This window comes from Hemiscyllium ocellatum, chromosome 22 (genome assembly GCF_020745735.1).
Source record: "Hemiscyllium ocellatum isolate sHemOce1 chromosome 22, sHemOce1.pat.X.cur, whole genome shotgun sequence".
NCBI classification, from domain to species: domain Eukaryota; kingdom Metazoa; phylum Chordata; class Chondrichthyes; order Orectolobiformes; family Hemiscylliidae; genus Hemiscyllium; species Hemiscyllium ocellatum.
In genome coordinates, this window is record NC_083422.1 from 44,990,216 (window position 1) to 45,017,705 (window position 27,490).

General features: G+C 41.6%; 1 protein-coding gene across 1 annotated transcript in view; it reads right to left on the bottom strand.

Moving 5' to 3' along the window:
- cacul1 (CDK2 associated cullin domain 1) overlaps positions 1 to 17,079 on the bottom strand; it is a 117,086-nt gene extending 100,007 nt beyond the window's left edge. Inside the window, exon 1 of the mRNA XM_060842129.1 lies at positions 16,531 to 17,079. Within this exon, the coding sequence (XP_060698112.1) occupies positions 16,531 to 16,864 (334 nt within the window). The 5' untranslated portion in view covers positions 16,865 to 17,079. The remainder of the gene's footprint in view (positions 1 to 16,530) is intronic.
- Between the last annotated feature and the right edge of the window lie 10,411 nt (positions 17,080 to 27,490).

Genomic DNA, 27,490 nt, shown 5'->3' on the forward strand with positions numbered 1-27,490 from the left:
ATTTGCCTTTCTCCAATTTAGAACTTCAACTTTTAGATCTGATCTACCCTTTTCCATCACTATTTTAAATCTAATGGAATTATGGTCACTGGCCCCAAAGTGCTCTCCCATTGACACCTCAGTTACCTGCCCTACCTTATTTCCCAAGAGTAGGTCAAGTTTTGCACCTTCTCTAGTAGGTTATTCCACATACTGAATCAGAAAATTGTCTTGTACGCACTTAAGAAATTCCTCTCCATCTAAACCCTTAACACTACGACAGTCCCAGTCTATGGAAAGTTAAAATCCCCTACCATAACCACCTTATTATTCTTACAGATAGCTGAGATCTCCTGACAAGTTTGTTTTTCAATTTCTCTCGGACTATCAGGAGGTCTATAATACAATCCTAATAAGGTGATCATCCCTTTCTTATTTCTCAGTTCCACCCAAATAACTTCCCAGGAATATCCTCCCTCAGCACAACTGTAATGCTATCCCTCATCAAGAACACCACTCCCCCTCCTCTTTTGCCTCCCTTTCTGTCCTTCCTGTAGCATTTGTATCCTGGAACATTAAGCTGCCAGTCCTGTCCATCCCTGAGCCACGTTTCTATCATTGTTGTGATATCCCATGCCATGTTCCTAACCATGCCCCGAGTTCATCTGCCTTCCCTTTTAGGCCCCTTACATTGAAATAGATGCAGTTTAATTTATTAGTCCTACCTTGTCCCTGCCTGCTTGACTCGCTTGTGTTCTCAACTGTACCAGTCTCAGATTGATCTCTTTCCTCACTGTCTCCCTCGTTGCATCAGAGCCAGTCTCAATACCAGAAACTTGGCTGTGCGTGCTACATTCCCTGAGAATCCATCACCCCCTACATTTTTCAAAACAGCATACCTGTTTGAAATGGGTATATCCACAAAAGAGTTCTGCCCTAGCTGCCTAACTCTCTTACCCTTCCTGGAGTTAACCCATCTATGTGACTGTATCTGAGACTTTCCCCCCTTCCTATAACTGCCATCCATCACATACTGTTGATTCTAACTGTCTCTCCAACCGATCCACTCAATCTGTTAAGATTCGCAACCAATAGCATTTATGGCAGATATAATCTGCAGTAACCCTTAAACTCTCTTTAAACTCCCACATCTGACAAGAAGCACATATCATTCTACTAAAGGCCATTTTTGCTCCTTCACAATCTATAGACCCAGAAAATATCACTGTCTTATTCCTCTACAAACACTACCCCAGGTTAAATTAATACTTATGGTTTATATTTTAAGTTTAATCAAGAGACATATCTCCAAAAACATATAATCAACAAAGAACCCACTCAACTCACTACTGCAGTCTTTCTGTAGTCCACATTAAACAATTAACTTATCTGATTCTGTGCTGTAAACTTCACCCAACTGTTCCTCCAGATCAGTTATGAATTTCTGTTTGTTAATTTTCCCAGACACGCACTGATATCCAGTGATACATGAATTCAAACAGCAAAGGCAGTGTCAGTTACTTTCTTTCTTTCTCGGTTTCTCCTGCACTGACCTTACCATGTGCTTCCTTTATCTGTTCTTCTCTCTTATAAAACTGCTGTTAAGAGTATACTTAAGAGGGAAATCAGCAGGGCAAAAAGGGGACATGAGATAGCTTTGGCAAATAGGGTTAAGGAGAATCCAAAGAGTTTTTACAAATATATTAAGGACAAAAGGGTAACTAGGGAGCGAATAGTGCGAATTGGGTGCAGCGGATGCAGTAAATGATGTGCGTGGAGGTGCACACATCATTTACTGCATCCACTGCACCCGATGTGGCCTCCTCTATATTGGGGAGACAGGCCACCTACTTGCGGAACATTTCAGAGAACACCTCTGGGACACCCAGATCAACCAACCCAACCACCCCATGGCTCAACACTTCAACTCCAACAAGAACATGCAGGTCCTTGGACTCCTCCATCGCCAAACCATAGCAACACGACGGCTGGAGGAAGAGTGCCTCATCTTCCGCCTAGGAACCCTCCAACCACAAGGGATGAACACAGATTTCTCCAGTTTCCTCATTTCCCCTCCCCCTACCTTGTCTCAGTCCCAACCCTCGAACTCAGCACCACATTCCTAACCTGCAAACTTCTTCCTGACCTCTCCACTCCCCCCCCCCCCCCCACCACTCTAGCCTATCGCCCTCACCTTAACCTCCTTCCACCTATCGCATTTCCAACACCCTTCCCTCAAGTCCCTCCTCCCTACCTTTTATCTTAGCCTGCTTGGCACACTTTCCTCATTCCTGAAGAAGGACTCATGCCCAAAACGTCGATTCACCTGCTCCTTGGATGCTGCCTGACCTGCTGCTCTTTTCCAGCCACACATTTTCAGCTCTGATCTCCAGCATCTGCAGTCCTCATTTTCTCTGAAAAGACTTTTCCCTGGGCTGGTGGTGTCCAGAACTAGAGGGCTTAGGTTTAGGGTGAGGGGGGGCATGATATAAGAGAGACCTAAGGGGCAACTTATTCACGCAGAGGGTGGTGTGTGTATGGAAAGAGCTGCCAGAGGAAGTGGTGGAGGCTGGTACAATTGTAGTATTTAAAAGACATCTGGATGGGTAGGGATACGGGCCAAGTGCTGGCAAATGGGACTAAATTTGTTAGGATACCTGGTTCGCGCGGACGAATTGAACCGAAGGGTCTGTTTCCGTGCTGTACATCTCTATGACTCTAACTCGTGATCTGTCCATCTTCCTTCCCACCTATCTGCTTCACCCTCCTCACCAACCTATCACCATTACCCCCACCTCCATCTCTCTCTCATACTCTCAGCTACCTTCTCCCCAAACCCACTCCTCTCCCATTTATCTCTCCGCCCCCTCGCAAGCCTCATTCCTGATGAAGGTTCTTGCCCGAAACGTTGATTTTCCTACTCCTCAGATTCTTGCTGACCTTCTGTGCTTTTCCAGCACCTTACACTCTACTCAATACTCTAAATGTGGCCCTAACTAAAGTTTTATATAGCTTCAACATGACTCACCATCTTTTATACTCAATGTCCCAACTGTAAAGTGGGGTAAAACTCTCCATCCAATACCCTGGATTAAAACTCTCCGAGCTTGGGACACGAGTTTGTGGAATTCACATTTGAACTAAGATTCACTGTGCTCTCTGGCTGAGACAGACAAGGCAATATGCAAACCTATGGGCAGCTGTCTGGAACAGGGCTTTAGCTTGTAACACTAAAGGAAGTCCCTAACAGTTACAGACAATGAGCACCAGCCTGCAGACCAAACAACCGAGACATTCTAGAGCCTACAAGAATATCAAACCATTCAACTTTTAATCAATTTGCGCAGACACAGACATACTGAACATTCCACACCATTCTACCACATGAGAACCGGTGTGCCTCTGAACGTGAAGTCCTTTAATATCAGCAAAATTTTAACCTACTTGCATCCAAGAGAAATAAGGGGCATTCAAAACTAACGGAAACCCATTCAAATCTCATCCAGTAATCAGGAGGCTCATTCAGCCCGGAGAGGAGTAACAAATGTTCTGTATTCAAACACAGGTTTGAGAGGAGATGAGGAGCAGACAGTCTTTGTATCTGCTTGCCCTGATCTGGGAGAGAGAGCCTTTTCCCAACATCAGCTCCTGCAGAACAGCTTCCCCACAGGTTCTAGCCCCAGAAAGCAGCTTTGGAACCAAGAGCCACAGGGGCCAAACCAAGAAGCTGAATCAGGAAGCCAAATCAAGTGCATCATTGCAACAATGGGCATCTAAGAGATTAAAAAGCCAACCAAGCCCTATCCAAAGAAGAGCTTCCAGATTCAGGCATGTTCCAAGCCAAGAGAACCAACAGCAAGAACCTCAGCAACTGGACAGTCTTTAAAACGGTGTTTTCCCCAGTGGTGAGCTGAAACTCCAGAGACCCCAAAGTTTCCAACTTAGCTAGCAGGGAGGGGAAGGCGGGTGGTGACACTGCAGGGACCCCCAGGGGTAGGAAGCCTGAAGAAAGTGCTGTGGTTAAAACTGCTGTTTAGCTTTAAACCTCTGTTTAACTTGATCGTGTATCTAATTCATGTCCTCTTGCATTCCTGATGAAGGGCTTATGCTCGAAACGTCGAATTCTCTATTCCTGAGATGCTGCCTGGCCTGCTGTGCTTTGACCAGCAACACAATTTCAGCTCTGTATAATTGTGTCAATTTCACTGTTTTATTGTATTTGCCTTTTTCTTATTTCTTGTATTATACTTATCTTTTCACAGTTAAATAATGCTTTTGCCCTAAAACATCTGTCTATTGCCTTCTTCATTTCACATTCCCTAAACAAGTCCAGTGTCAGAACCAGGGATCTGGGGGTGATTGAAACACACCTAAAAAAATCAGCAAATTATGGACCACAAACCAGAAACCTGACAACCAATGAAGGCAAGCATGCCTTATGCCTTCTTTACCATCTTATTCACTTCTATTGGCACTTTTAGGGAGCTATGGGCTTACACCTCAAGACTTCTCTGCATATCAATGATAATCGGGGTGCTGCCCTGGATTGTATACAGTATTTTCTTCTTCATCTGACGACCTCACACTTGTCCAGATTTGAACTCCATCTGCTATTTCTCCCACCAATTTTTCAACTGATCTATAGCGTGATGTATCCCTTGACAACCTTCCTCACTATCCACAGATCCACCAATTTCTGTATCTGTAAATGTACTAATCAGACTACTAACGTCTCTTCCAAATCATATGTATGCAACAAATAACAGGCCCCAGCATTGATCCTTGTGGAACACCACTGGTCACAGATTTTCAGTCAGAAAAACATCCCTCTACAACTACTCTCAGTCTTCTGTAACCAAGCCAATTTTGTATCCAACTAATCAACTCAGTTGACTTAACTTTCTGGAAACCCTACCATGACGAACCTTGTCAAATGCCTTAGTAAAGTCCATGTAGACTACATCCATTGCTCTACCCTCAATCATCTTTGTCATTTCCTCAGAAAACCAAAATCAAATGAGAGACAGGACTTCCCTCAAACAAAACCATGCTGACTATCTTTAAAGATCAATTCCTTACCAAATGCAGATAATCCTGCTGTTAAGAATCTTCTCAAATAATTTCCGTTTAGTATGCCGTCTTCACCACCCCATGTTGAAACCTTCAGGGATTATGGACTTGTACACCAAGGTCCCTTTATTTCTCCGTACTCCATCCGGACCTAGCAATCATTGCACATATCCTTCCTTTGTTAGGCCTACCAAAATGCATCACCTCACTTCTACCCACAGGTCTGCAGATGCATATAGACCAGGGGGGCAGATTTTCTTCCTCAGGGACAATGAAGAATATGTTTTCTTTATAAAAATGTCAACTGGCAATGATATATGGTCTCAACCATGATAATAGCCAGGAAAATTGGTTTTGACATAGACGAAAATGATTCCTTGGGAGATGTTTGTCAAATATCTCCTTTTAACATTGCAGAAGGAGAAAATAAAGCACATTTATCTTCAAAAATCAGAACATAATTGCAACCAAAACGGGTTATGGCATATTTTGCTGCCACATTTGAGAAAAATCAAAAAAAAACTAAACACTAGAAATAGTTTGGCAGCATCTGGAAAGAAAGAGAAACAAAATTAATGTACCAGGTTGATTAGCTTTTATCAGAATTAGTTCTTGACTCAAAACTACAATTCTGTTTCTCTGTCTACTGCTACTGCCAAAACAGCTGAGTATCTCCAGTCTTTTCTGTTTTTATTTCAGATTTTCATCCCCCACAGTATTTTACGGTTTGTCTTTGCAAGTTCTGCTCAAGGTAGAATGAGGTGGGAATTAATTCACAGCCATTGCTCTTTTTTTAATTAATTCTTGGGATGTGGGTATTGCTAGCTGGCCAGTATTTAATCCCCATCCCAGGTGCCTTTAAGAAGACGGTTGTGACCTGCCTTCCTGAACTACTGCTGTCCACCTGCTGAGGATTGACTAAAATGCCATGCTGGAGGGAATCAACTTATCATTTAAGCTCTGCATTTGCATTTTTAAATTTTGAAGAGAAAAACAAGGGTGGCGTGTGTATGGAATGAGCTGCCAGAGGAAGTGGTGGAGGCTGATACAATTACAACATTTAAGACATCTGGATGGGTAAATGAATAGGAAGGGTTTAGAGGGCTAAGTGCTGGTGAACAGGACTAGATTAATTTAAGATATCCTGTCAGCATGGACGAATTGGATTGAAGAGTCTGTTTCCACTCTGTATATCTCTATGACACTATGACATTTCAAGTTCAGTTTTAAAAGTGGATTGAAGTCTGGTGGAAGTCAATGGGGAAAAAAATGTCATCTTCACAGTTGAATCTGAGCAGAAACAGAAAGTATTGCTTTTTTGAAATGAAAGAAAAATGGTTTCAAATAAATCCATATAAAACAACTTGGATAAAAAAAAAGGGAAGTGAGTTAATTTTTTATTACATAATACTTTTTATACTCAAGTAAAAATTCATGCAATGCTTTATATATCATACAACAAAGCTCCTTCCATGTACTGTACTCTCTCTTTCAGAGGTATGCCTCTAAATTTATTATATTCTCCTACTATGGATGGTGGTGGAGATATTAAAAGGGCACTATTGGATGCATATTAATCAAACTCAAAACAAACATAACTATATAAATGGACAAAAAGATAACAATTCCTCATGCAATTTCCAAAATCCCATTTTTGAACAGCAAGAGAAAGTAAAAATTCATAGCACAAAGGTAAAATGTATAACCACCGAGAATCAATGTAAGCTGAGATAGAGAGAATGAGAAATTAGGAGTAATCACATGATAAAAGAATAGTGACAATAACTGAAACATTTAAATAAGTTAACATGGACTCATATTAGCTCCCCCATGTAAAATGTGTCTCCATCGTGACATCCACTCTTCTATCCATCCTGCTTCCTTTCACAACTGAAAAGCTTGTAGGATTTTTATGCCTTTCTTCCTACCCCTGACTTATCAAACTTCTTTAAACTAGCTTATAGCAATCAGAGTTGAAAAATTAGCAATTTCAGGAGTCAACTGTGTGTTTTGGGTCTAGCCAAGCAGGCCAGACTCAGTAAGGATAGCAGATTTCCTTCCCTAAAAAGGTCATTAATGAACCAGATGGGTTTTACAACAATCAAACACAGTTACACAGCCACTATCAGGCTAGCTTTTTTACTGAATTCAGATTTCATCATCTGCCATGGAGTAATATGACCTCATGTCCCCAAAGCACTAATCTGGGGTTCTGGATTATAAATCCAGTGATATGACCACGATGCTATCACCTGCCCTTAAATGATGCATTTCAGGTGCAAAAGAAGGGATTGAGGTATATCTTAAGACAATGGATTGATAATGGTTTGACTGCAAGGAAGTTTCCCATTTCTAAAAATATTCAGAAATAACCCAATATTGAAAATCCAATGACACCCAACTGCTGTTATTTTATTTGCTTGTTATCAACACTAACAATACCCAATGATTACTAATTAATTAATGTGCCTGTTATGAAACGCAAGGCCAGATTTTCAGCTGGAAGCAAATTGAGAGTGTTTCCTGGCTATGCACAGCCATCTTGGGAGACATTACACCAAAAATGTGATCTTCATTGCCAGGTACCAGATGAAGTCAGGCCATTCTATCTGAGAAACATTTTGGACAGAGAACCAAGGGCTATTAGAGATGGTTTGCTTAAAAGGGTTATCTTGTCTTTTTAGGATTTCACCCCAACTACAATATGCAAACAAAGGCCAGCAGCTTTCACACTCACTACAGTCCCATGCCTCATCATACTCCCCAAATATCCCACCATGCCAAAGTATGCTACTTCCTTCAACTGCCCTTGGGCCACCATGTTTACCATACTTTATAAGGGGTCCCAAAACCCTCATGGCTCCTCATGCTCCAGACTAATCCTTCTTCAATCCCCATGGTCCTTCACGCCCTTCCATGTCAATCCATCTATTTCACAGTATAGATGGCAGCTGAATGGGTAATACTAGAGCTTTAAAAGAATCATTCACTGGATAATAATAAACATTAAAATAAAGCAATGATCCAAACCCTTTAAAGTTTTAATATCTGAAGTCACAATACATTTGAAACCACTGAACATTTTAAACTAACCTGGTGAAACTGATAAATCTGAGGGCAAGAGCACCCAGCTAGAGTGCAGCTGCTTCAACAATTTAAATGGTTCTCAGTGAAGAATACATAATGAGACTGGGCTCATGAGGGCACGAGGGAAGATCGAAATTAAGAGAAAAAGTTGCACATTGAAACCTAGGAAATTTGACTTGGAAAAGGAAGGAAATGCATATAATTATGGTCACCATATTATGGTGATTTGGAGACAGTGAAGCTAGTGCAGTTTAAAATTTAGAAGAATATTACCAGATGTGTGTGGGTATGCATTTTAAGAAAGGATTTACAGATTGGGTCTCTTCTGTCGAAGAAAAAAGGCTGAGAGACGAACAAATAGATATCTTTCAAATAAGGAAAGGTTTTGATAGAGTGCATGCAGGGGGACCGTTTCTTCTCAAGAGGAACAGAACAATTAGAAATAGTTGATACAGCACATTTATCAAGAAATCCAATAGGGAATTTAGAAGAAATTCTTCACCTGAAGAATTGAAGAATGTGGAGCTTGCAAACACAGTAACTGTCTGAGGTGAACAGAATACAATCGTTTTAAGGGGAGTCCATAGAGAGAATAGATGGTTATGATAGTAGATTTAATTGAGAAAAATGGGAAGAGGTTTGAGTGGGTCATAAACATTAGTATGGAATGGTCAGGTCACTGCTAGTCTGTTTCTGCGCTAAATTTGCCACCAAATAAGTGGCAGAGGCAACTGATCAGATTGTCTGTCACTTATTGATAAGAAATCCCTGAGTTACTCGGACTTGTTAGAGGAGAGGCTGGAGAGGGTTTAAATCTATAGTTGCAAGAGATAAGTAAACATGGTTATCTCTATTTCAAGATGTCTTTAGAATAGTAAATGATTCTGGGAGGTGAAAGGAGGACTTAATATTGCTTTGAGAGATTCTTATTCCTGATGAAGGGCTTATGCTCGAAACGTCGAATTCTCTATTCCTGAGATGCTGCCTGGCCTGCTGTGCTTTGACCAGCAACACATTTGCAGCGTTTGAGAGATTCTGCCAGATCACACAGCAATCAAACCAATTCAATCAACCAAGAACAGAAGAGGTGCAGATCTCAAGATTTTTAGCTTACTTATGATTTTTCTCATCAACATTTTTTGCTTCATTTTTAATCTTGTTGCCTCGCACTGCAGGTACCTATTATTCTTCAGCCATCTCCACATTCAAGACTCCAGAGACCCCACTTCTGAACAATCTGTTGATTTTTTTGTGGGCTGTTCAACTGCAGTAGTTGCATCTTTAAGCTTGGACCCCAATACTACTTTTTCCCCATCTCTTGTCCAAATGTCATCTTTGTTTAAATAATCTCTTTATCATAAGATTCATTTTCTCTCCTCTGTGATTCATTTCTTCACCAAGTGTCTTCTCTTACCAAACTCCATGACCAGAACTAAAGACACCATTAAAATAATGGGAATAAAAGAAACAAAAAAGTAAAGATGCTAGAAATGAAGCAACTACACTCTTCCAGACAGAGAGACAGACAGAAGTAAATAAACACAAAGACACAAAGACAGCAGTAGTCAGGAATGGGCCGAGGACATTTGTAGAATTACAAGTGATCTGGCAGAATCTCACAAAGCAATATTAACATACCAACATCATCTTTCTATATTTGCTTTCTCTTTATCTTTACTCACAAAGAACAGTAAAGCACAGGTACAGGCCCTCCAACCAAACATTCTGATGCTATTCCAAACTAATTCCATCTGCCTGCATACGTCTGTATCCCCCTTTTCCTTGTCTGTTCACGTATCTGTCCAAATGTTGCTCTCATATCTGTATCTACTACGTCCCTTGGCAGTGTGTTCGGAGCACCTCCAACCCTGTGTAATAAAAAAACTTTGCCTCACACATCTCCTTTAAACTTCCCCTCTCTCACTGAACTAACGTGCCCTAGTATTTCCCAGTTCCACCGTGGTGAAAAAAAACCTGATTATCCACCTTAACAATGCCTCTTATTTTGTATACTTCCATCAGGTTGCCTCCTCACCCTCTGATGCTCTAGAAAGAACAATCGAAGTTTATCCAACTTCTCCTTATAGCTAATACATTCCAATCCAGGCAACTTCCTTGCAAACCTCATACTCGCACCAAAACCTCCACATCTTTCCTTAACTGCAGTGACCAGAACTGCACACAATACTCCAAATGTGGTCGAACTAAAGTTTTACACAATTGCCACATGACTAGACAACTTGTATATACAATGCTCTGACCAGTGAAGGCAAGCATGCCATTAAAAATTTTCTTTACCACCCTATCCATTTCTGTTGCCACTTTCAGGGAGCTATGGACTTGCATCCCAAGATCTCTCTCTATAACAATGCTCCTAAGGGTCCTGGCATTAAGTGTATGCTTTCCTCTTGCACTTGAACTCCCAAAATGAATCACCCCGCACCATCCATCTGCCATTTTTCTGCCAAACTTTTCCGACTGACCTATATCTTGCTGTATCCTTTGACAATCTTACTCAGTCAAGGGTTGCATAACGATTTGTAGCTCAGGTGCCAGTTGTCGTGGTTGTGGGTATGTTCGCTGAGCTGGGAAGTTGATTTGCAGATGTTTCCCCCCTGCCTCAGTGACATCTTCAGTGCTTTGGAGCCTCCTGTGAAGCACTGCTGTACTGTGTCTTCTGGAGCTTATTTAGTTCCATTTCTGCTGCTTCCGGTTATTCATTGTAGTGGTTGGTATATTTGTGTAGGTCTATGTGTTTGATAATGGAATCTGTGGATAAATGTCGTGCTTCTAGAAATTGTCTGGCTGTCCTCTGTTTAGATTCTCCTATGATTGTTGTGTTGTCCCACTCTCATTTGTGGTCCTCGTCATCTGTGTGTATGGCTACTAGGAACAGCTGTCATGGCATTTAATGGCTTGTTAGTGTTCATGGAGGCGGACTGCTAGTTGTCTGCCTGTGGTTCATGCCCTCTTTGCTTGGAATCTTGTAAACTATGCTTGTCTTGCACATGATGGGTATGGTCCTTTCTTCCTCCTGACAATTCACAGCTCCAACAATTTTTGTCATCTGTAAACTTACTAGTCAGACTACCTACATTTTCATCCAATCATTTAGGTATATTACAAACAACAGAAGTTGCTACACAGATTCTGGCTGAACATCCATTAGTCATAGATCTCCAATTAGAAAAACACCTCTCCACAACTATTCTTTGTCTTCTATGACCAAGCCAATTTCGTATTCAACTTACCAACTCACTGTGAATCACTGTGAGTTAATCTTACAAAAGCATTTGACAAGGTCCCTACAATGAGGGACCTTGTCAAATGCTTAAATAAAGTCCATGCAGCCAACATCCACTGTCCTACCTCATGATTTCAATGCTTTGAAACCACATATCATTCCTCTTTGAAAAGTGGCAAGTAAGCAGTCAGTTTCCTACCCCAACTTCCAATCCTCTAAAATATAAGAAAATCAAAAATATTAATTGTTCTATATTCCATTGTAGATGTCAACAATTCATTAAGTATTTTTTATTCCTTCAAGTATAGAGGAAAAAAAAACTTCTTTTTTGTAGCAAATGCAATAGTAGACTTTTGGAAAAGAACACAGTCATGGAGATGTACAGCATGGAAACAGATCCTTCGGTCTAACTCCATGCAACCAGATATCCCAATCTAGTCCCAACTGCCAGCATCTAGCCCATATCCCTCCAAACCCTTCCTAGTCATATACCCATCCAGATGCCTTTTAAAATGTTGCAATTGTACCACCCTCCACTATTTTCTCTGGCAGCTCATTCCATACACGTACCATCCTCTGCGTGAAAAAGCTGCTTAGGACCCTTTTATATCTTTCCCCTCTCATCCTAAAACTATGCCCTCTAATTCTGGACTCCCCCATCCCAGGAAAAAGACTTTGTCTATTTATCCTATCCATGTCCCTCATGATTTTATAAACTTCTATAAGGTCACCCCTCACCCTCCGACACTCCAGGAAAAACAGCCCTAGCTTATTCAACCTCTCCCTATAGGTCAAATCCTCCAACCTTGGCAACATCCTTGTAAATCTTTTCTGAACCCTTTCAAGTTTCACAACATCCTTCCCATAGGAAGTAGACCAGAACTGCACGCAATATTCCAACAGTTGCCTAACTTATGGGCGGCACAGTGGTTAGCAATGCTGCCTCACAATGCCAGAGACCCGGGTTCAATTCCCAATTCAGGCGACTGACTGTGTGGAGTTTGCACATTCTCCCCGTGTCTGCGTGGGTTTCCTCCGGGTGCTCCGGTTTCCTCCCACAGTCCAAAGATGTGCAGGTCAGGTGAATTGGCCATGCTAAATTGCCCGTAGTGTTAGGTGAAGGGATAAATGTAGGGGAATGGGTCTGGGTGGGTTGCGCTTCGGCGGGTCGGTGTGGACTTGTTGGGCCAAAGGGCCTGTTTCCCCACTGTAAGTAATCTAATCTAATCTAATGTCCTGTACAGATGCAACATGATCTCCCAACTTGTGTACTCAATACACTGACCAATAAAGGAAAGAATACCAAACACTTTTTTCATTATCCTATCTACCTGTGACTCCACTTTCAAGGAGATGAACCTGCACTCCGAGATCTTTATGTTCAGCAACACTCCCTAGGGCCTTACCATTAAGTGTATAAGTCCTGCTAAGATTTGCTTTCTCAAAACGCAGCACTTCACATTTATCTAAATTAAACTCCATCTTCCACTTCTCAGCCCACTGACCCATCTGATCAAGATCCCGTTGTAATCTGAGGTAACCTCCTCCTCTTGGTGTCATCTGCAAACTTACTAACTGTACTTCTTACGCTCACATCCAAATCATTTACATAAATGATGAAAAGTAGTGGACCCAGCACCAATCGTGGTGGCACTCCACTGGTCACAGGCTCCATGCAAAAGTAAAAAGTCAAAAAATATTTTAAAGAGACAATTTTTAAAATTTCGGGTGAAGTAAACAACATTTCGAAATATTCAATTTGGATACATCAAGAAAAGAACAGACATCATCGGTACAAAATATCTTCTTTGTGTCCAGCCATTGTTTAAACTCCAAAACATTTCAAGGACTTTCTCTCTGCTATAGGAAAAGATGCTGTGAAACTTGAAAGGGTTCAGAAAAGATTTACAAGAATTGCAAGAGTTGGAGGATTTGAGCTATAAGGAGAAGCTGAACAGACTGAGGCTGTCGGAAGCTGAGGGGTAAAGTTGTTGAGGTTTATAAAATCATGAGCAGCATAGATAATGTGAATAGCCAAGATCTTTTACCAAGGATTGGAGAGCCCAAACTTGAGGGCATAGGTTGAAGGTGAGAAGGGAAAGATGTAAAAGGGTCTTCTATAATTCTATGACTGAAGTACTTCTGAAACAAGTAGTTCCTTCAAGCTTTGAACTGATTCTTGCCCAAGTCAGAAAATTGCAGGTTCTTTTCCTAATCTAGCATATTAATCTAGGTGGTCTCTTCCCATGCAATACCAAATGCTGCACAGCTCGTGCCATCTTTTAGATAAGGCAGTTAAACAGATGCCTAACCTGTGTTCTCACGTGAATGCCGAAGACTTCAAGTACTATTACATAGAACAGCAAGGGTGCATGATTTAGTATTGTGGACAATCTTTAGCCCCTCCAAACGGACCCCACCACCAAGGATATATTTCCCTCCCCTCCCCTATCAGCGTTCCGAAAAGACCACTCCCTCGTCAGGTCCAGACCCCCACCAACCCAACCTCCACTCCCAGCACTTTCCCCTGCAACCGCAAGAAATGCAAAACTTGCACCTACACCTCCTCCCTTACTTCTCTCCAAGGCACCAAGGGATCCTTCCATATCTGCCACAAATTCACCTGCACCTCCACACACATCATCTATTGCATCCAATGTGGCCTCCTCTATATTGGGGAGACAGGTCGCCTACTTGCCGAACGTTTCAGAGAACACCTCTGGGACACCCGGACCAACCAACCCAACCACCCCGTAGCTCAACACTTTTAACTCCCCCTCCCACTCCACCAAGGACATGCAGGTCCTTGGGACTCCTCCACTGCCAGACCATAACAACACGACAGTTGGAGGAAGAGCGCCTCATCTTCCACCTGGGAACCATCCAACCACAAGGGATGAACTCAGATTTCTCCAGTTTCCTCATTTCCCCTCCCCCCACCTTGTCTCAGTCAAATCCCTCGAACTCAGCACCGCCTTCCTAACCTGCAATCTTCCTCCTGACCTCTCCGCCCCCACCCCACTCCGGCCTATCACCCTCACCTTGACCGCTTTCCACCTATCACATCTCCATCGCCCCTCCCCACCTTTTACCTTAGCCTGCTGGACACACTTTCCTCATTCCTGATGAAGGGCTTATGCCCGAAACGTCGAATTTCCTGTTCCTTGGATGCTGCCTGACCTGCTGCGCTTTTCCAGCAACACATTTTCAGCTCTGATCTCCTGCATCTGCAGACCTCATTTTCTCCTCCAATCTTTAGCCCCTAACTAACATTATTAATAAACTGCTATTACCTCATTGCTGTTTGCGTGACCTTACTGTACACAAGTGAACTGCCATGCTTCTCCGTTTTACAACAGTAACTACATCAAAATGGCTAATTGTCTACAAAGCACCTTGAGACCCAAGATCATAAATAATGCTTTATAAATAATTCACATTTCATTCAAAGAAAATACTATTTTGTTTCTTTCTTAAACCTATAGTACTGCAACAGGAATTAATAGTACTTTACTGATAGATTCTATAACAATGTAACCAGTCTGAATTTTCATTTACTTATTCAAGAGTAAACTATAACAAATAAGTTTACTGTAAGTGGAACAACAGTCATAGACCTCTTCAAAAGACCTGAACAGAGTGTAGGGAATCAAACTTGCTGCACAGGATCAATTCTAATGCCTACAGTGAGTGTTTACTGGCACTGAATGACTGCAGAAGGAAACTACAGTCACTTTTCAAAACCTCAAAAGTAACTTCCAAATCACATAATACTCTCTTCTTTCACAAAGAAAAACAGAAATTGCTTGGAAATCTCAGCAGGCCTGGCAGCATGTATGGAGAGAGAGCAGAATTAAAGTTTAGGCTCCAATGAACTACTTCAGAACATTCTGAAGGGCCACACTGGACCAGAAACATTAATTCTGCTTTCTCTCCACAGATGCTGCCAGATCTGTGGAAGTGTCTGAGCAATTTCCGTTTTTGTTTATGACACCTAAACAAATGAGAGAATGCCAGAAAAACTCTGTAGACCTGGCAGCATCTGTGGCATTCTTAAGTCAAACCAGACTTGCTATGTTAAATGTTTCTCTCTCCAGAGATGCTGCCAGACTTGTGGAGTTTCTCCTGCATTCTGTGTTTGCTCCTGATTTCAAGCATCCACAGTATTTTGCCTTCATTCCAATGTTGTTCCAATCTCTGCTCTGGAAAATCAGGAGAATGAGTAAATCAACAGAGTGTAGGGGATCAACCCAAATCCTTCAATTCTGTGTGTTTCACCACCACAATGGATTTTGAAGCTGCAGATTTAAATGTCAGGGTGGAGTGATACACAAACATCAGGATAACATGTAACAAGGTTAACTAAATCCCCTAATTCTGGGTTATTATTATGCTTTTTCTTATTCACAACATAGCTCACCTAAAAATGTTAAGAAAACAAAAAAAAATTACAATGGATGTCAGTGATCTTAAGGCAATTTCAATCTCCTGGTTTTGATGCCACTAAAAGAATAGTACACCATTCTCACTACATTAATAGAGTCAATTTATTTAATCACTTCCAGTTATCAATTACACTTTATCAATCATCAATGAGGCAAATCCAACATGTCCAAAATATCTAAATTAATGCTAAAGTCAAGTTACTTGTAGGAAACATCCAAACATTTTGTAAGGGCAGCAAAATCTATTCTGGTGAAAATAATCTGTTTTCTTATTTCAATCCAAGACTGATAGCGATTTATTCCTAATAACTCAAACTAAAATCACACATAAAATTATTAGTCTTTTAAAGTTTACAAATGGGCTGTTAATTCACGTTTGCACTCAGTTCATGACTAACATTTGGGAAGCTAGGCCTTCCAATCGAATTGCATTTCTATTCTAGTTTTTGATTGCATAATTACAATCACAATAAGTTACATACACACTGCAGTTAAATGAGACTCATGCCCTTTGCAGAACTGACAGAAGAACGCAGCAAACACTAGTTACCAAAAAGTACGCAAAATCCACTGTCTCCAAAAGATTAATCGTAGATTTCAAATATACACAGCCATCTAAAAAAAAGCAATCCTAATTGGCTTAACGATCGATTATCGACGCATTTATCTCTCTCACACACTCAGGTTTCTCCCTGCTTGACTTACAGAACTTGGAGGCCGAGCTGTTGATATTCAAGGTTACTTTGCCGGCCACGGGCTCGGCGTCAGGCTCCCTGTGCGATGCCGGCCCTCGCTCTTCCCCATTAAGAGGCATGGGATGCGGAAGGAGCACTTTGGGATCGTGCTGTGCTCGCGGCGTGCCCCCCGGCTCGGACAGAGCGGGCTGGCTGGGGTGATGGTGGCTGTGCTGTTGATGGCAATGTTGTTGTTGTTGTTGCTGATGGTGATAAGCGTCCGCGTTGGCCTCCCAGTTGTTGTGGTTGTGATCGTCCATCATCAGGGGCTGGTAGCTGGGGTCCTCCTCCATGTTCTCCTCCATCGTTACGGTGGGGACAGGAGGCAGGGAGGGGTGGGGGAAGGGAGAGGGGGCGGGGGGTGGGAAAGGGATGTTTAAGCCAGATCTGCAGCTGAACTTTTATATTTCAATGTATTTCCTCCTACATGAATACCAGCGCCTTGCCCACTCCCTCAAATGGACTGAATTCCTTGTTCGACCCAACTCCTCCTCCCTTCCCCCACCCCCTAGCGACGGGACTCTCCTTTACGGCTTCTTGCCGTCGATCGGCTCGACGTCGTGTTTTGCAGCGCTTTCACGACGCTTCAGCCCAGCGCCTGCCGGGAGGCGGCGGCGTTCCTTGGTGACGGTTGCCCGGGGAACCCCGCCCTTGGTGACGGTTGCCCGGGGAACCCCGCCCTTGGTGACGGTTGCCCGCCCTTGTGAGCTGGGCCTTGGCTGCGGAGAAGTGGTCCCATCCCCCCGGGGACGTCGCCGGTTAGTAAAGCTTTTCCCTCTGGTTCTCCGCGAACTGCCTTCCCGCAAATCGCGGTTGATTTTTATTCTGGGGACGGGGTATCGCCGAAAAAAAATCAGACGTGTGTCGGAATTTTGGGGCGTAATTCCGCCCGCTCCTGCTCTCAGCGGTTTATCCGCCTGTCTCAGAGCCAGGTTGTTCTGGAGTAGAAACTTTTCCGCAGTTTTGTGTGTTCCCAATTTGGAACTCTTCGAATTACTATCAGATTTTGCTGCTAATTTTACAGATAAAGACCAATTGGCCAGACCAGCCCATACTGGCCTCTGCTGCACTCACTCACTCATCCTACTCTTGCTGTGGAGATCCCCAAAGTTAAAACCTCACACCTTAAATGCATTATCTGGGCCGACAATGACACCAGTTGTTAAAGTTCACTTGAGGATGTAACTTTATAAAAGTTCTGTGATTTACATTTGAAAGAATGAATATGTTGGCTTCAGTTCTAAAAAATGAGAGATTTAACAACCAACCCAGCTCTTTTTCAATATATAATTTCAGTTACAACACACTGCAAACTTTTGCTGTAAATTCTACCGCTTATGATCTTATACTCCACAACCACCTGATGAAGGAGCATCGCCCTGAAAGCTTCTAAATAAACCTGTTGGACTATAACCTGGTGTTGTATGATTTTTAACTTCATCCAACTCTTATTAGAGTAACCCTCAATTGCTTGCTCCCTATTGCACTTTACCTAGCTTCCTCTTAATTGTGTCCGTATGATTTGCTTCAACAACACCCTGTGGTCAAGTTCCAAAATTTCTCACCATGCTGGAAATTTCTTCTGAATTACGTCCTTGAAATCTTAGTGATCACCTCACATTGATGGCCTGGAGTTTTGCTCATTCCCACAACTGCAAATATTTGATGCCACTCCACCAAAACTCTCTTTTTTAATTATAAAGACTTAGTTCACCTCTCAGCCTTCTGTTTTTAAGAGAAAAGAGAATTGGCCTGTTTACCCTTTCACATAGGCTTACACTTCAGGTCATTGAGATCTACAGCACAGAAAAAGGCCCTTTGGCCCATCATGTCCATGCCAGTCAAAAAGACCTGACTATTCTAACTCCATTTGCCAATAGTCTTGTATGTCTTGGCATCATAAATGCATATCTAAATATTTCCTCTGATAACAGCCTTGTAAATCTGTTTTGCATACTTTCTAGTGTCTTCAAGTTTTATTTTATACGATGGCAGCCAGAACGTGCAAACAATTATAATGTGTGTAGTCATTATAATTATTTTCAATTAACTTTAGTGAGCTTTTTTTAATAAATGTGGTGACTCCTAACAACTTGCCACTGTAGCTGCTATTGATAATATCAACATCAAGCTAGTTGATAAATATAACTTTTTGAACAATAAGGGTATGAGTATTAACCCCTTAAAATTCTATCCCTACCAATATTGTTGATCTTTTTAAAAAAACATTCATTTTTAATCTTGGATTTCTTTTCAATGGATCTTAAAACATATCACTGATTTTTATTCACATGTAAGATCAGTCTAAGCTGTCCCTGATTTTTGGTATCAATCACAGAAGGAGGATATACAAAAATAATGCATGTCTACTTACAAGTGAGTCAGATAATGTTAATGTGACATAATTTTCTGAAGCAAAACCATGCCCAACAGCTGGTATGCTGCACAATTGTAAAAGACATGTAAATAATGTATCAAAATCTTTGTCAGCATTTTACTTAATTATGTCCTCAAGTTCAGCAGGAATTTCTACATGTAGAGAAATGTAGAATAAATATGATATTTTTGTGACTGATAGCTTGTACAGACTATGGTGCTCTTTTTGTGACAATGGTACATTGTGATGCTACTTTTCAATCGTGCAAATTAAAAATTGTCAAAAACAATTAAATAATGTCAATATTAGTGTAAGACTGCATGGACTTTTGAGTTTCTGTTTTGTTATATTATCCCTCAGCTGTGTTTTATATAACCTACACACCCACTCCACTGGAGCTGGTTTTATTGTTGAGTAATGCTAATGAGATGCAACATCATGAAACTTGCCTGAAGTGTTATGTTGGCTGTTATCTTTAGCTGTGGAAGCTACTCCAGTGCTACTGGTGAACATTGTAGGTGTACATACATTATTTAAATATGTAATCTGCTTCCATTTTCTGTTCAGCACTGCCACTTGGCATTTTTGAATGGGCGTGCACAAAATCTGTGGTCTACCCTCCCATCCTCAACGAATCTCCCATATTACAGTGCATGGGTGAGGTGTCAAGTCAGCTTGCTTGCTCTTAAGCTTATCGTAATTCTTAAGTGGCCAATTACAAGCCAGTTAAGGTTCTCATTTCAGCTGTGCTACTATTTTAGCTAGGAAATGGTAGTGAGAAGGTGAGTATCCCAATAACTTTCACTGCAAGGATTGCTGTCAGGTAACTGGGGTAAGGTACTTCCTTTAAGAGAGTGGGGGTCTCAGAGGAATTCCCTGTGTTCATAGCAGGCACAACCTCTCAAACACAGATCTCACTCTACCATTCTCTCTGAAGTCTGGCCGGTTTCTCTAAAATCCCTGAATTTGCCTGAAGTCTTGGATGCATGACATTTCTACTCAGACTGCATGTAGTTTCAGCAGTGGCTACTTCTCAATCCTTGTACTGCCAGGACTACAGAGCTGCAGGCCAGTCAAATTGGTCTTTCTCTTAGATGAGGAGGAAATCCCACTCTGAATCAATTAAGATTTCTCTCAGTGTAATGTCACAGTGGAACAGCCATGATTTGGATTAGTGGGTTAACAACGGACTTTTCAGGCTGGAGGCAAGGTGGACATATGCCAAGTATGAAACAATCAAGCACCTTCTCCTTTTATTCTGTTAAAGGATTATCTCCTTGCACATAATTGTGAAATCCTGGTTTCCCATTGGAATACCATACCATCTGGATAGAAGACAACAATAAGGCTACCTGTTATTGTACAAACTAGATTATTAAAGACAAACTAGTAGTATTGTAAGAATGATACAGTTAGTTCTATATTTATTAAATGCTATTTGGTTGTAACATGATTTGTGAATTGTAGACTTTGTAAAATAAAGTTAATTTTCATTTGCTGTTATGCAATTCCATCCCCGGCACTAGCTGAACAGCAAAACCCAGCCTCAGCACAATGGACATTCAGTGTGTTCAGCTAAAACAGGAATGCAAACAGATCTGCAAGCCTTGAAATGTAGCTTGAAACTGGAAATTGCAGGCTGCATTTAGAATGAATTTTACTTCAAACTGGGAGAGAATCTTCAGGAGGACTGGACTTCCACGTTGGCATCATGTGTTCAGTTGGGTTGTGCACTTTCTGCTGATGAACTTTGTGAAAGGTACAGTGCTGTAGTCTGTGATATTGGTGTTAACGTGTTAAAAATTTACTGTGTTATTTCATTAAAATATGACTTAAAGATTTACTTAGACAGTGCTATCGTTTGTATTAGGTTAACTACTATTTTTGTTTCGATTTTTACCGATAATTTTGGTGGTTCGCCCCTAACCTTGTTTTTCCCATAGACCCTTATTTATGTTGTGCAATTTTCCATAAGACGGTGCCGCACGAGAACGCAACTACCGCATTATAGGAGAACTACCTGTAGCAGCAAGTCTCAATGTCAATTCTATTATTGAAATAAAATTTAGTCAGATGCTCTACAGTAAAAAGACACAATTGTCCACTGCTAATGTTAACAGAATTAAAGAAAAAAATCTTTCAAATTTTTACTGTAGTTCCGAGTAAAGCTATTAACTAACTGCTACACTAATATTATGACAGGTATACTTGAGACACAAAATTGATGTCGTCTTTGCTTCAATTAATATTTTCTCCTCTCAATGTGTGTGGCCAATTAGGAAAATAACTATCCACCCTGTTTCAAAATGGTTAGTATGGGTAAAGGTTCACTGTTCGTAAAGAAGCACTAAACTGCTGCCATAAGCCAGTGGGATTCTGATTTACTTTAAGATCTTAATTCTATTATGCTAAAAGATGGTTGTACGAAAGATCACCACAGCAGCACTATGTACCTGAGCAACTTTAGAGTCACCTTCATTCTGGTTATTTCTGGGCATTCGAGCAGGCTAAAACTCCTCCCCAGCCATGGTGTTATGAATGACATGATGCAGTATCACAAATCCAGATACAATCCAGGAATTGTTTTTGTGTAAGTCCATTTGTTAGCACTGTGAAGTGTCCTTACTAATTAATTTATTTGCACTTCTTTCCAAAAATGTAAGTTTATGCAAATTGAATCCCATTATAAAATCTATCTTAAACACTGGGCAGAAACTTCGCAGACTCTGAACGATATGGGAGAAATTTAGAAGAATCACACGAAAAGTCAAGCAAGGCCATTGTGAACGTTTAGAGCAACAAGATGCATTTCCCCACCAAATTCCAGCTGTCAAAACCAGATTCTTGGTAATAAACAGCAAGAGGCCTACTAATGTGGGTTATCATTTTTCTTATCACCCTCAATCTTAATCTCGCTCTATTAAGATGCATTTTCCCATTCTCCTACCTGCCAGTTAGAAACTGGACAGTGAGAATTCTTGTAATGAAAGTCTAGCTCGTTGCTTACTCTTCTGGACCTCCATCTTGTACACCCAGCACCAGTGTCTTAGGAAAAGCTGTATAGGCAGCTGCTATATGCACCACGTGTCTACAGACGGACATTCAACACAAGCCAGCCTCTTCACACCATCACAGCAACTTCCAATCCACTAAGAGAGTGTGTTTCTTGCTCAGGGCTGTTCACTTTCCTTATTAGTGCTTCCTCACTTCACACTTAACTAGATATTCACAGCATTTCCGCCCTGCCTTTCAGCACTGTGCGCCCTCAGCCAGAGTTAACAGGTTCACAGTACTGTTGTCCCTTTTAGCATCAACACAAAGCCAGGATGTTTATCACAGTTGTCAGTATTCAACAGTCAAGCAGGTGGACATGTTGCTGCACAGCTTCATCCTATATCGGTCTCCCATCTACACCATGTGCCAGCACCCTATACAATAAACACACCGACTGTGCTTCAAATAAATGGCCATGTCTCAAAGTCTATGCGAATAGTCCACAGTCAAGTCAAGGGAGATGGCCTTCAGTCAAGGGATCCTCACGCAGTAAGTCAAGGATAAACTCCTTGGGCACAGTCATTCAGCTAACCAACGTAGTCCAGATCAGGACCTTCTTACCCTAAGGGGTGAGGAACTAAATATAGGCACTTCATCACCAGCGTTGGCTCTTTCTACCCTATTACAGGCCACTTTCCCCTGAAATTCCAGAAGGGAAGGATTGAGTAAAATGAAAATGAGTGACACAGTTGTTATTGTTAGTGCAGATAGGGAAAGATGGTGAGGTATCCTGAGTGAGTAACTAGGCAGCATGGAAGCCATGCAGGGTTGGGATATGGGAAAATTAAATGGGTGAGATGTGTGAATGAAGTTATTGCAGATTATCATAAGAATGACAGCATGCGTCTTGGCAGAATAGTGTGCAGTAACTGAGTGAGATAGCAAAGACAAAAGAGTGTGGCACTTAACTCTACTGGAGCGGAGAAGGTCATTGACCTTTTTGGGTGTTCCTTCAGACAGCTGAGATCGCTGGTGGAAACCATGGACCAGACTGGTGTGGTCCTGTGGAAGAGATGTCCCTCCTCTACACCATCTTAGCCATTAGGTGCCTGTCCACCATGTCCAGGAAACTACACAAGGCAGCTCCGCACTGACAGTGTCTGATTGGGTGTACAATATCCTCTTAAAAGGATAATATCCCAATATCCCAACAAGAGCAAGTACCTCCAGTCACAATGAGTGGGAGAATCGGGCTAGCATTGGACAAGAGGAATGTGGTGGACATTTAATGAGGTGAGTTTGGGATGATTGTACAAGAATACTTGTTAGGCCTCATAGATAGACACATTTCATGAAGGTTGCAAGTTTGCTCACTGAGCTGGAAGGTTTGTTTTCGGACGTTTCATCACCATGCTAGGTAACATCATCAGTGAGCCTCCGGTGAAGTGCTGGTATTCTGTCCTACTTTCTATTTATGTGTCTTGGTCTGTTAAGGTGGGTGATATCATTTCCATTGGTGTATGGGGTCCAAATCGATGTGATTATTGATTAAGTTCTATTTTGAATGCCAGGCCTCTAGGAATTCCAGTGCGTGTCTCTATTTCGCCTGTCCTAGCCAAAGAAACACTGACCTCACTACTAGACGAACCAAGGACACAAATACCAAACAGCACCAACTCCATCAGCAAGAACAGCATCCTCAAACTAGTAGACCTGTGCCTCACCACCCACTTCACTTTCAATGACAAGACTTAGAAACAAGTCAACAAGACACCCATAGGATCACCAATATTAGGATTTTTAGCAGAAGCCGTGATGCAGAGTCTCAAATAAACAGCCCTCCCCACAATCCATTATGTGGATGAGATCTTTGTCATCATGAAATGGAACAAATTAGAGGAAACCTACAATATCATTAACAACATCCTTACTGGCATAAATTTCACCAAAGAGGAAGAGAACAACAACAGACTCTCCTTCTTAGATGTCACAGTGGAACAAACAGTCAATGGAGAACTGCAGACCAGCATCTACAGGAAAGCAACACATGTAGACTAAATACTTAACTACAGGAGCAATCATCCCAACACTGACATACGGGCCACAACACACTGCAGTACCGAGGAACTAGCAGCAGCAGAAGAAAAATACCTATACAGCAAATTCAAGAACAACGGGTACCCAATGAACACGGTTCAGCGATTCTTAAAGAACAAACCCAAACAAGAAGGCACAACATGCCCAGAAACTCTAGCCACGCTACCATACATCAAAAACATCTCAGAGATAACTACCAGATTACTCTGACCCCTTGGCATCTTGGCAGCCCACATACTTACCAACACACTGAAACAGCTACTGATGAATCTAAAGGACCCGGTACCAACAACCAGCAAACGAATGTCATTTACAAAATACCCTGCAAGGACTGCATCAAACACTACATGATGTTACCGAGCATGGTGATAAAACACCTGAAAACAAACCTACCAGCTGGTGAGCAAACTTTCAACCTGAACCTCAACCTGAGCTACAAATTTACTCAAAAATTGCAAACCTTTCATGAAACTTGACAAAAGTGACACTGCAAAAATATGGTAAGATTTAGCGCACTGTGTAAATGTAAAATATGATCTTAACCACTAGGGGGCATATTTGTTGCATCTTCATTCCGATCACATCTCTGATCCACACGTGTCTTGGTTAAATGAGTGCTCACAAAGTGTCCTAACCTTTCATATTTTATCTGCAGTAGACAATCTTATATCTAACCTAATACTTTGTAATTTTCTTACGAAATATTCAGCTTAAGGTTGATGTTGGGATTAAAATCAAAGAGAACTGAAACAATTTCTGTGTACAATTCTTCTAATGATTTCCCCTTACTTTAGTATTCCTAAAAATGATTACAGATGTCATTTGTCGAGTTCGTTACAACCAGAATTTATTTGTAATTTATATAAAGGTAATGTAAATTTTGTGGGCAATGTAAATCAATCAGGTCAGTGAGTGGAAAGGTGAAAGAGCTGATTTGAAATCTTTGAGAATTTCCTCCAACAAAGATCTCAGAAATACTGTAAATCAGTAAATGAAGTCATACCCAATCCTATGTTCAGCCAAGCATGTTTGAAATAAAAGCCTTCTTTAAGACCAGTATATTTGGCAGGTCTAAAGGAAGGAAGCATGTTGTAAAGCTTTTCGCAATGGAACTTTCAGTGTATAGGAGCAGGAGGTCATTACATACATTTGGATCTGTCGAGTAATAATTGCAACCTTGAAAACCAAAGGCAGACAACCCATTTGTGGAAACGCCAATATTAACCCTCTTTCTAGTTCTGTAAAAAGCTGTGCACACATAAAATCTACGACCTTCCAAGAATTAAGAGATGACCACAACATGCCAGTCAATCCATCATGAATAAATTATTGGGATTTGACATCATAACCCAGAAAGAAGTGTTATGAGCAGTCCCAAGGCAAGAGTGTCCAATTCATTATGATCCCTGGTGAGGAAGAATGAACTTGATCCCTTCTTTACTTAACCCTCCCTCAGGTGGTTGCAACAAGGTAATTTTAAAAATAATCCCAATTTTTCAGTAGAATAACTGATGATCAGGATTTCTCAGTGAGTGGTGCAGAGATGATGCTTGCTGCTGACTTGAAAGAAAGCTTGCCACAAAGGTCTAGCAATACCTGTCGGATAGACTCCCCCTTTCCGATCTTCAGTTTGTGTTTGCCACAAAATCAAAGCAATATTCAGGTGACAGTAATATCATCATATAGCATAAACAGGAATTCACATGTTCTTATAGGTCAGCAAACTCAGTACCACAGTATACTGATTACCCTTCAGAACTTAGTATATTTTATGGAACGGACTAACTGCAGGGAGTGGTTCGGAAGACAGAGCAGCAGCAGCACGGAGTGAATATAACTTCACTGAGCTCAGGAAAGGGGAGCACGGCCTAGTCTGTGGGGAGCAATCAGAAGGTGGAGCAGCAGCACAGGGTGAATATAAACCTCACTGAGCTCAGGGAGCACGGCCTAGTCTGTGGGGAATGGTTGGAGGATGCAGCAGCAGCATGGAGTGAATATAAACCTCACTGAGCTCAGGGAGCACAGCCTAGTCTGTGGGGAATGGTTGGAGGGTGCAGCAGCAGCACAGAGTGAATATAAACCTCACTGAGCTCAGGGAGCACAGCCTAGTCTGTGGGGAATGGTTGGAGGGTGCAGCAGCAGCACAGAGTGAATATAAACCTCACTGAGCTCAGGGAGCACAGCCTAGTCTGTGGGGAATGGTTGGAGGGTGCAGCAGCAGCACAGAGTGAATATAAACCTCACTGAGCTCAGGGAGCACAGCCTAGTCTGTGGGGAATGGTTGGAGGGTGCAGCAGCAGCACAGAGTGAACATAAACCTCACTGAGCCCAGGGAGCACAGCCTAGTCTGTGGGGAATGGTTGGAGGGTGCAGCAGCAGCACAGAGTGAATATAAACCTCACTGAGCTCAGGGAGCACGGCCTAGTCTGTGGGGAGCGATCAGAAGGTGGAGCAGCAGCACAGGGTGAATATAAACCTCACTGAGCTCAGGGAGCACAGCCTAGTCTGTGGGGAGCGGTTGGAAAAAAATGTCAGTGATAGGCATAGTCTATAGGCCACCAAATAATAACATCACATTGGGGCAGGCAATTAACAAAGAAATAACTAATAGCTGTAAAGATGGTATGACTATTATCATGGGGTATTTTAATCTGCATGATGATTGGTCGAACCAGTTGAGTCAGGGTACCCTTGAGGAGGAGTTTATTGAGTGTATCCGTAATAGTTTTCTTGAATAGTATGTAATGGAACCGATGAGGGAACAAGCTATTCCTAGATCTGGTCCTGTGTAATAAGACAGGAATAATTAATGACCTCATAATTAGGGATCTTCTTGGAAGGAAAAATCACAATATGGTTGAATTTAGAATACAAATGGAGAGTGTGATGATAAAATCCAATACCAGGGTCCTGTGCTTAAACAAGGAAGCCTACAATAGGATGAGGGAGGAGTTGGCTAAAGTTGACTGGAAACAAAGTATTTACGGTGGGACAGTTGATTAGCAGTGGAGGACTTTCAAAGCTATTTTTCAAAGCGGTCAGCAAAAGTGTATTCCAGTGAAAAGGAAGGACTGTAAGTAAAGGGGTAATCTGCCATGGGTGTCTGAGTAAATAAGGGACGCCATCAAATTGAAAGAGAAAGCAGACAAAGTGGCCAAGATCAGCGTGAAACTAGAAGATTGGGAAAAGGTCAACAGAAAGCCACAAAAAGAGCTATAAAGAAAAGTAAAATAGAACATGAGAAAAAAAAACTAGCACAGAATATAAAGACAGATAGCAAACCTTTCTATAAAGATATAAAACAAAAAAGCGTGACTAAGGTAAACGTTGGTCCTTTAGAGGATGAGAAGTGGCATTTAGTTATGGGATATGATGAAATGGCTGAGGCATTGAACAGGTATTTTGTATCGGTCTTCACAATGGAGAGCACTAATAACATGCCAGTAATTGATAAAGAGATGAA